Genomic DNA, 11,684 nt, shown 5'->3' with positions numbered 1-11,684 from the left:
TTCAATAAAATTAAATTGTGCATTTGGACTGTATGCAGTGTATGTGTGAGTGCGATGATAAACTCCTGTACACTCCACAAGCAAGACACAAGAGTAGTGTTTTACATTTTTCACTTGTGTAGTTTGACGTGTTTATGGCTAATCTTATGATGTATGCATGTAGTTATTATACAAACACATTTTTATGAAGAATTAAAGTGGACTTCTAGATGAAGTGTTTGCTTTTGCAAAAGATGTGGCATTTTGCATGCTATGTGGTTGTGTGGTCTTCCAGGAAATAGAGCAACAGTTTCAGAAATTGCGTGTAAGCAATTTAAAAAAAACAAAAACAAACTAAGTGTGTAGTTCTGCATTTTTTGCACACATGCATCATGAATAATCAGAAATTATGAACAGCCATGAAGCTTATTCACTTTACAAGCTTTTCCCATTGTTCCCTATATAGCTACTCCTGATTTGTTCCAGTGTTTGTGACCCAGAATCTTTTTGCACATATTCAGCTGTAAACACTGAAATGAATGATAAATATAAACATAAGGCATATAAATGAAAAACAAGGCAATTCAACATTTTACAGCTACCTTTATTTATATAAAAATACAAAACTTAAAAAAAAAAAAAAGTTTCCATAGGAAAGCAATATAAATGCAATCCCATCTCTTTCATATCCGCTTCAAATGCATCAGTGGCATACAATTCTGACCAATAATACATTTCAGGTCAATAATCTTAATGTTAAGTTACGAATCAAGTAAAAAAAGAGAACTGGTCACTGAGGAGGAAATCTGTATGTGTCTTTATGGAGGGCGAGATCGAAAAGCATTTCATGAAACGTTCTCCCAATATAAGCTCTTAACGCTCCTCCGTGGAAAGTAGCATGTCTTCCATTCGGATGTTTAAGAGGGAAATCAGTTCAGGAATAGACACACAGAATATCAGACACATTTAAACCTCCCTCATATCCTCCACCCAAGTATCTGGCCTCAAATTACAAGTATATATGTATACATACATAAAAAAAAAAATGAGTAGAAAAAAAAACTAAATTAAAAAACAGCCACAGGACTGTCAGACAAAGTCTTTCAGGTCTGCAACTTTTACAAACAAGAGGCAAAAGAGCTGCATTTAGAATAGTTAATTAAACTTATGTTGTAACTTAAAAGCACAAATTTGGAAATGGACCCCAAGACAGTGTTTAGCTGTGAAAAGCATGATGAACGCTGTCTGAATGAGAACTGGCTCTAGCCGTGGTGGTCAGAGAGTTACAGCACGTGAGCAGGGCTTGGCTTGGCTGGCACGTCCAGGCTGCTCTCGCGGCCGCAGTGAGATGGCATGTTTCCAGCGCTCTGCTCCTCCGCGGGAAGAGGAATCCCCTGGTCACGGATCTGCTGCATGCACTGCCTACAACCAAAGATCAGTCCGTCAAAAACAGCCTTTCCAGTAACAATCGGTAACACACTTTACAATGAGGTTCATTAGTTAATGCATTAACTAACATGAACAATACATCTGTTAAGAGCATGTATTCATCTTTGTTAATGTTAGTTAATAAAAATACAGCGGTTAATAGTTTGTTCATGTTCGTTCACAGTGCATTAACTAATGTTAACAAACACAACCTTTGATTATATTCATGTATTAGTAAATGTTCAAATTAATTCATATTAACTAAGATTAATAAATGCTGTAGAAGTGTTGTTCATTCAACTAATGAGGCTTATTGTAAAGCGTTACTCAATCATACTTTTTGTTTGGATAGCAGCATTATTTTGATATATTATTATTTGTATCATTTTAAACTAAATATTTAAGAAATTCAGTGTTATTTTAGATGCTACTGAGCATTTTAGTAAGGCGTTTGGTCTACGTCAAACGAAAGAACTTAAAGAACAGTTAAAATCATGAAAATGACTTCCCAAACCCAACTTACCAGGCTGTTCGGGACATGATGTAATAAATGTCGGGTTTCTGGAAGCCATTGAAGGTGGAGGATGCGGCTACAGTGTAGGCACCCATGTTCTCGAACAGCAGCCAGTCGCCAACCTGCATGTCCGGCAGGCTGCACTGCTCCACGATGCGGTCGAGCCCATCACAGGTGGGTCCCCAAACACTGCATGGGTACATGCGCTCATCAGGCTTGGGTTTCTACAAGAGAGTACGGGTTAGTTTTAGAGAATAAAAACCATCATCAAACTAAAAAAAGGATCTGATAGGCTAAAACTAATTTCCACACCTTGTGCAGAATGGGCAAGACATGCGCATGGTCGTACAGAATGCAGTTGAAGGAACCATAAACACCGTCATTCACGTAGTACATCAAGGTTCGGTCATTGGTCCCATCCTCTTCTTCTGAAGTGGAGAAAAAAAAAAAGAAAGAAAAGAAACCAAGTCAGTCATCACATTTATTCATTTGGCACTCCAATGATGATTCAATTCAGGTCAATAATAGTGTCAATACTGGAAAGTTCAACTATAATTTTTTTTTTTTAAAAATCAGCTAGAAGCAGCTCTACAGAAGACAAGTGTCATTATTCAGCTTACATCAGTTCAATGTTGATAAAATTCAGTTCAATAACAGTGACGATACTGCAAATGTGTCATGACCCATCTCAATTCAGTTAAAATTTTCTTATTGGATAGTGTCAGTGTAGTTAAATCGATAATATTGCTGAATATTAAGAGCATATTAGAAACAAACGTGGTTTTGGATGTTAGCTTTTACCGTCAGAGGCTGATTGCTCCTTCATGATGACCTTTTTGGCAATGATGTTGACCGCCAGCGTGTATGCAGACGCCACGTAAAAGCGGCCAGGTTCAGAAATGATCCTCACGCCGGAGTCAGCAGGGAAGTATTTATCCAGTGCAGGGTTAATCACAGCAGCGATCTGCAAACCACAAAAAACAAACAAAAGTTTATCATATAAACGTCTTCGATCACCCAAAGTTAAGATTGTGATTAAAAAATAATAATAAAATACCTCTTCAAATTTCAGCTTGGTGTCTTCTGAGCCTGGAAAGCCTCCGCCAATATCCATCAGGGTCATGTTATATCCCAGCTCCGCCTGGTGGACAATGCGTTTTTCAGATTAATTATGCACTTTCGCAGAAATTTAGGGTGTTTATTGAATTTCTACAGCAAAAGGCCACTCACCCCCATGTCAAAAACACAGCGTGCATCTGAGATGGCCTGCCTGTATGTCTCAGGATCAGTGCATCCGCTGCCCACATGGAAACTGACCCCGATCACATCCAGCCCAAGCTCCTTGGCCCTCTCCAGCAACAGCCGGCTGCTCTTCAGCGTGGCACCAAACTTCACACTTAACCGGCACATGGCCTTTGAGTCGTCAGTGGCGATACGGAGAACCAGTCTGCAGACACAGAGAATGGGTTTAATGGTCATGAAAACCTTCTCACACTGCACAAAATCTTCCTTTTTTGTTATTAGTCTGTACTTGTCAACTGATATTGGGGATTTTTTTTTACATTATCGGCACAAATCTTTCTGTTTGGCCGATAAGCGTCATGAGTGGGACTTTCATTTTGATTGAGAACACCTGAGCACAGGCTTAGTCTTCATTATTTTACCGTCTTTATTTATCAGTTAATATAAGTTTAATGGATTTGTTATATTTAAAAAAATTCCAAGTTGAAATGTTTCTATACATTTACTAGTTGCATGTAAAATATAATAGCAGCAATAAATGTAATGGTCTGATTAACATACATCAGCTTTATTAGCAGTTATCAGTCACCCTGCTCTCTAAGATATCGCCAATCAGAAAACTCCATATCGGTCGACCACTATTATTTTGTGGTGAAGTGAGAAATGGTTTTCTAGTGACTTTACTCACTTGGCACTATCATGGCATCGTGCAACCTTCATGAGCTCCACGTCGCTGTCAAACGTCATCATCTGCACGCCGTGAGCGGAGGCGTATTTGATCTGAGACACCTGTTTGCAGGGGTTAGCATAGATGATCCTGCTGGAGTCCACACCCACAGACTGCACGAGCTGGATCTCCGTCTAGCAGAGGAGAGGAGGATTAAAAGTCAGGTTAATACAGGATTAAAGCTGCTAAACATACTTAGTTTTTGCTGCGGAGGTCATTGAGGCACATGGAGAAGTCACATTTGCGATTTAAGGGACTTTGATGAAGAATCTTCCACATACCTTGCTCGCACAGTCGAATCCCGCTCCCAGAGACGCCAGTGTCGTGACAACAGCCCTGCTGTCGTTGCACTTCACTGCGTAGAACGGAGTGACTCTGGGTAAAGCGCGCAACCAACGGAGGTGCTTCTTCATGACGTCACCCAGGTCAGCCACGTAGAAGGCATCTTTGTCATCCTAAAGGAAGAGAAGAGATGCGATCAGAACTCTTGACTGTATTTGCAGCCCCATTTAGGAACAAATGGAGGTATATCAAGATTAATTATAGTGCACGAATCTCATGAAAACGTGAAAAAAAAAACATTTGCATAAACAAAAGGAGGCATATTTTTATATTAACATTTATTATTTTTTACAGCAACATCATACTTCCCAGCAGACTGATTATATTAAGAATTGCAAACATTCTACAAGTTTTCTGATATTGTATGTTAAAATGCACAAATGAGCATTATCTAATTAAAAATACACTCATATGCATACATTAGATAAAGCCAGATTCAAAATGTGTTTTATTTTGTTGACATATTAAAGTTTATCACTCCATAAATCAGACAACACTGTCAACAGCCAAAAAAAATATATATACACTGTTTTTAGAAATAAAATGTTGTATAAAATCAGGCAAAAGATATATGGGGGGGGGACTCTGTAAAAACCTTCAGAATATATATATATATATATATATATATATATATATATATATATATATATATATATATATATATATATTCAGACAAGTGGAAAGACAAAATTCGTGTTAAAAAAAAACAGCCCCAAATCTCAAAATTGCCTTGCCTTAAGCGGACAAGTAGGAATGCAGGTATAAAAGAAAGGCTTAACTCACCGATAAGGACGACTCGTTGATCTTCTGCTCCACGATATCCCGTGCACAGAATCCCTCCTCCAGGAAGGCAAAGTCAAAGTCTGATCCAGTCAGTGTGGTCATCGTGTTTATTCAAGAATTGATTGCAAACGAAACTGTAAAAGAAAATGACAGGGGTGTTATAAAATGTGACCTCTAAGATAACAGACTTTACCCAGACAGATAGTCTTTCCTTGAATTCAACAGCCACAGTGTCCCTAAACAAGCACCTTATCTTTGCTCCAATGACCCTGTACAGGAGGACCATCACAGCTACTGTGCCGTTAGTCTCCGCTAATCTCTAATATTATAATATCAATGAGATACCATAAGAGTTATCAATAGTTTTTTATTTTATATTTCACATTGTCGTTTTTATTTAAAGTCTGTCATTTTTATTTATTTAAAAAAAAATTGTATTAAGAGTTTTATTTCTGTTTTAGTTATTCTAGCACATCAGGATAAACTAAATTAAAATGAGGAATGTTTCCTTGGCAAGTAGCATTCATTTAATTCATATTTACATTTCAAGAAACGTTTTTGTTAAATGATTTTTGTTACTATAATAACCATAAAGTCTAAGGAAAGCACTCATATTAAATTTTTAAAGCTTTTAGGATGTTAACTTTACAAATGTAAAACTTGTTTTAATTAACTTTATAAAAACATCTTTGCAGGATGTTATGGAAGCTTGTTTCTTGCCAAATAAAAAAAGGGTAATTGCGACTTTTTATCTTGCAATTCTGACCTTTTTCTCAGAATTGTGAAAAATAAACTCACAATTGCGAGTTTTAAAGTCCATTTATGAGGAAATAAAAGAGACTTTTCTCAGAATTGCGAGTTTATACATCTCAGCAACCCATTAACAGGGTTTCATAGCTTTTGACCAATTTTTAAATAGAGATTTCACTAAAAAAATATCTTCATTTTTTTTTTTAGCTAAACATAACTAAAATATTCACATTCAGAAATGTTCAAGACTTAAGATCCTATTCATTTCCACACTAATTTCACTTTTTTCTTCTTCTACACTTATAATGGCTTACCAATTGAATGGAAGAGATGGGATTATAATATGCTAGCAGACGTCAGACAGCCAGGGAGGTTCACCAGTGAAGTTGAATCCTTTCAGATAAGCCTCAAGGCCAGGGCCAGTCTGTACTTCTCTCAAGCAAGAATTCTGAAAGGATTAAAAAGACAAGAAAAATGATTTACTTACATCGTACTCTTTACAGTCTATAAAAGCCTAAAGAGAATATGTAACACATCAGTCCAATATACGACATTTCTGTTGAGTCACATTGACATTGCGTGTGAAACTTTCATTGCTTATATTGAAGTTACAACACGAAATTTGTGGTTTATCGTGACACAGACAAGACCGTATCGTGTAAGATTGGGAAATTGTTTCTCAAGGGAACTGGAACTGCACACATTTTTGTACACGACGCCCGGCATTTACGCAAAGACACAGTACAACTAGTCCCTCCCCTTCGAAGAGCGCGACTAGACCAGTTACCCAATAAGGAAACGCTATTTGCACAAAACTATAACAGGCATTCCAGTCAGCCAATCACTGATCAACTCCAGCCGGCTTCCGATTCCAGCTCAGCCAATAGAATGCAGTCATTCAGGCTAGTCAGGCTTTGCAGCGTGTGTGAGACTCCTGACTGTGACTTCATTCATTGATCTTGATTTTGAGAATAACCGTTCACCAAATAATCACGATATACAAGTAAATTACTTCGCGCTTGTCAACACAGCTGATTACGACTATAAAGATATTAGTTATAACATTTATCAGTCGGAAGTTAAAAGTACGCAAGAAAGCGTGACACACACACCGGCCACGTTGACTCACACACCACAGAAGGCCATTATGTCACAACATACGCCACAACTAAGTTACACAAGCCACGATCTTTAGAAGTCAGAAAAACACTTTTAGCGATGTAACAAGCGGCTACTTTCTTAATTTATGATTAGACTGTAGCATACTGAAAGTGTAACCTAACATAACGGCTATAATTATGCTAAATTTCACTCAATAATATCATATAACTCACCTTAAAAAGCATTTACAAAGAGTGTTTCCATTAGATCAGACAGTTGAAAATTAAAAACGTTGTTCTCCTCGTGCACAAACGGCTATGGTGATGATCAACTGGCGAACTCTCGGAGTAAAAGCCGGCGCCCTCTCCCAGCCCTATATATAGTGACGTGGTTTCCATGGTGACGCACTAGCTGAAACCGGCTTCCTCCGAAAGAGCGAACCGGTTTGGTCTTGTTAGCGGCTTGAGGCGCGAGCGACTGATAATGGAGGATCTGAATAAAGAACTAGTAGTGACAGACTTCCCGCTTCCCTATCAACAAAGGTACTTACTCATTTGGTAAATAAACTAATAAATATGATACTAAAACCTGTTAATGATACAAAATCCCCTGAAATGAACAACGTGGTAAAAATATATATACAGCTGAAATAATAAAATAAAGGTTTTGTGGTTTACTAAACATAAACTCCCAACTGAACTGTTGTTGCTAATTGGAAAAGTTTATAGTTGTAGGGAAGTTACACTTACATTTTAGTTTTCTTTATGAGCATAGATAAGTGTGAATTGTACAATAAGACTGATCTATGCATATTATAAGTGTTGTTATTGATAACAAAGTAAAACTACTACAGATTTTCTGTAGGTAATTGATATGAAGATGAAAGTCATGTTATATGTTATAAATATGAAATATTAGATTGAAGACAAACAAAAGTACACACTAAAACTTGAAATATAATGGTCAAAGCTAATTCAACATTTTAAAATAATACTAAAATAGCACTATATATTCTCTCTCCATTTTAAACTATTTGGCTTAAGTCCTTTTGGATAAATCCCTCTGTTAACTGTAAATACAAATGCAAATATAGGATAGAATATGTCTTTATTGTCATTAAAACAACGTAAGACTGTTTAGCAGTTTACAAGGATTGACAAAAATAGAAAAAGCGTAAATTTAAGACAGTGTGATAAAATAAACAATCGTTTTTGTGCCAAAAAACATCATGGTGCTGTAACAATAATAGTATACTATAAACATGACAATATATACGAGATACTTATCCATATGATATATAGACACACACACACACACACACACACACACACACACACACACACACACACACACACACACACACACACACACACACACACACACACACACACACACACACACACACACACACACACACACACTATACATATACACATTATAGCTATACATACATACATACATAAATACACATATAGATGTATATAACAAAAAGTATATATATGGAGTACAGTGTATGTGTGTTGGCTGAGGAAGGGTGTTGCACTTCCAGTTCGTGAGACAGGTTTATTGCACCCCAGTGTTTGGAAGTGAAAAGAAGGGAAGGGAGAGAAGGAAGATATATTAGGGGGAAACAGATATACAGCTACATTTGCATTTCATTAGTAGCACTTGTATTTATATCGTGCCAGTGCGGATGATGACGTCATGTGGAGGAGAGTTTCTGTGCCTTTGTAACTTTGTTCCTTTCTCGTAACCAAAGCAATCTGGTTCCAGTTAAACCTCGCTTTCATGGCAGTCCACATGCTGCAAGAACTGGCTGAAGATGCCAAAATGGATGTTTCCTCACCTTTCGCACAGACGCCCCCTTCCGTCTTTTATCTTTGTTCTGCAGACTTTGTTGTCATCCTGCCAGATGTTAGAAATTAGCAGTGGACACTAAATATATCAATCCTAAAACTCCCCGTAATCAAAGGAGTATAGACTAATCATGGCTATATCCTGTGCACCTGGGCACTGCACAAACAACTTTTTCCTTCTTCTTTTTGAAATACACAATACGTTCAAATTTTTTAGATCCATTGAGGCTCAGAAGCATCTTAACATAGATTTAACTTCCTTACAACCACAGTATTTCATACTGTATTCACCATATAGGCCCTTGTTATATGATTTTATCTTAACACTCAGACATCTTAACTGCTGTTATCTTTTGAATCGGTCTTTCAATTGTCTTCAAACCAACAGAGTTATCTTTACTACTGCATATAATCGCAGTTTTATTACCATGTTGTCAAATAACTTCACATTGGCAATTATCTGAACATATACAAATGTAACATATGTTTTAATATTCATAAGTGCTCGGTTTTTAAAGTTCACATGAAACAAAATAGTAAATTCATAGCATTTACTTTAGAAGTTAACAGAGTGATTATTGATATTATTGTTGCAAACACTTACAATCAATCAATTAATAATAATAATAAAAAATACTAGGGCTGTCAAAAGATTAATCGCATCCAAAATAAAAGTTTGTGTTTACATAATATATGTGTGTGTACTGTGTATAATTATTTATATATATATAACACACACACAATCATGTATATATTTAAGAAAAATTGGTTATTGTTATATATAAAATAGTTATATATAATATAAATTATATAAATGTATATTCAGTATATAAATGCAAATATTTCTTAAATATATACATGAATGTGTGTGTATTTATACATAATAATTATACACAGTACACACACATATATTATGCAAACACCAACTTTTATTTTGGATGCGATTAATCTTTTGACAGCCCTAAAAAATACACATATTATTTTGCGAATTCACACAGAATTGTGCTTAAATGTATTCACAAATGCTTCAAAAATCATCAGTACTACTGGATAAGTCATAAGCCTCTGTATTTCACATCCTCGCTGTGGCTTTTGCCCTGCTCCCTTCAACTCGAGAAACTCTATGATCCATGAAGACTACATTGCTGTGGTCAGGAATACGTTTTCCAGATGCAAATGAGCCCAGACCTTTTGTAATTCATCGTCTTGCCGCCAAGTCAGTGTGTTTCCAGAGTCCACACAGAACCATTAGAGGTCAAGAACATGAGGTCATTGTTTATTACTGTCCTCAAACACCACAAACCACATCACTTTCTTGTGAACGCAATAATATTTAATGCGTAAGACAGTTCCTATGTCAGTTTTTCCCACTCCCATAAGGCTCCAGGCAACACTTTTCATGTGGCAACATATCAAGATGTTGAGATCTGAATCGGTTTTCCTAATCTGTCAATCATGCATTTTCCCTGGAAGTTAATACAGAGACATCATGGAAAGAATAAGGAGATTTCTATGGCCTTAGTGGACATTTTAAGGATTCATATTGGATTTACTGTATGTGCAGTTGATAATTATGATAATATACAGATATTTACAGCTGTGTGTTGATTTGGAGAGAGACAAAATGGCACGTTTCAGAAATATGATATACACGACACACGGGCTGTTCTGTGTACAGTATACACAGTCTTGAACTAACAACCTCAAAACCTCTATTTCTAGCAACACTGATAGTTTTGAGTCAAAGCCGTTTGAAGGATGTGCCTTATATGATCAAACCCAAACACTTGACATAAACTCTGAGAACATGCTGGGTAAATAATTGAGTACATGAGTTTTTGTTTCACATATCAAAATAATCCCAGATAGAAACATCCCAAGAGAGCTCGGACAAAAAACACAAAACAATTACAGTAGTAAAATGTGCCTTAAGATACAAAGATGTTTCCATCCACATAATTTAATGCAAGTTTTGGGATATCGCATTTAAAAAAATTCTGGATGGGAACGCCAAGATGCACTCAAAATCTTAGTTGAGGATATTTTTAATATGATAAAAAGATGTGCATAAATTATGATTTGCATTTACCAAATAAATTCTTGGTTGTGCAACAAAAACTTGTGTGATTTAGCAGATCAAATGATTGAATCTCAAATGTTGTTTTAGTCATTCTGAAATGCCTGAGCGATTTGATATAAGTAATTTGTTATTGCATCATTTCCTTTATTACGTAAAAAAGTGACAGGCTAGGTTGCAGTGACTTTTTATCTTATTATTGATATATTGCACCAAGTTCCCTGGAAGTCAATAACTCTTGATCACATGAGGTGGAAATGGTGCTTTATTCCTAAATGTTTATTTCACTGCATTAGAAGGAAACAGACAAGCTTTTGTGCCCCCAAAGGTACTATTTCTGTACATTTTCTCTGATAGTGTATAATGTATAATGACAGTGATTAGAGTAAGGAGGTTTCTATGTCACATGTAAGCCTGCTGTATTTACCAGGACTGACCAGGTGACTATTTCAGGGGCAGCATCTGTGATGGAAACAGACCTAAGAGCATTAAGACACTATGTGTGTCACAAACACAAGTCACACACACACGCACACGCACGCACGTACGGGCACACACACACACACACACGTACGGGCACACACACACACACACACACACACACACGCACGCACGCACGCACGCACGGGTACATACACACACACACACACCAATAAAACCAATAAAACCAATAAACTCATCTCTGTTCATTTAAATAATGCTAAAATAAAGTACAATAAAATAAAACCATTCTCTCATGTCACCTTCATTTATACAGCGCTTTAAACAATATAGATTGTTTCAAAGCAGCTTTACAGTGATAATAGGAAATTACAGTAACAGAGGTAGTTTTGGCTTTACAGCAGCTCTAGAATAAAGTTATTGTCCAGCTAAAGTTAGTTTTGA

General features: G+C 36.5%; 1 protein-coding gene across 1 annotated transcript; it reads right to left on the bottom strand.

The window, feature by feature from the left end:
• Positions 1–567: 567 nt before the first annotated feature.
• On the bottom strand, positions 568–7,341 carry LOC307009804 (ornithine decarboxylase-like). The gene is made up of 11 exons (XM_079633893.1): positions 7,100–7,341; positions 6,080–6,213; positions 5,016–5,149; positions 4,172–4,345; positions 3,852–4,024; positions 3,152–3,368; positions 2,979–3,062; positions 2,723–2,885; positions 2,234–2,349; positions 1,931–2,145; positions 568–1,401 (listed from the first exon to the last, which is right to left on the bottom strand). Exons 3-11 carry the CDS (start codon positions 5,115–5,117, stop codon positions 1,263–1,265), a joined length of 1,383 nt encoding a protein of 460 aa, XP_079490019.1. The 5' UTR covers positions 5,118–5,149; positions 6,080–6,213; positions 7,100–7,341; the 3' UTR covers positions 568–1,262.
• Positions 7,342–11,684: the final 4,343 nt, after the last annotated feature.

Source organism: Phoxinus phoxinus (assembly GCF_949152265.1).
Source record: "Phoxinus phoxinus genome assembly, chromosome: 13".
Classification (NCBI taxonomy): domain Eukaryota; kingdom Metazoa; phylum Chordata; class Actinopteri; order Cypriniformes; family Leuciscidae; genus Phoxinus; species Phoxinus phoxinus.
Note: the sequence above shows the minus strand (reverse complement) of the source record. Positions and strands in the feature narration are given on the sequence as shown.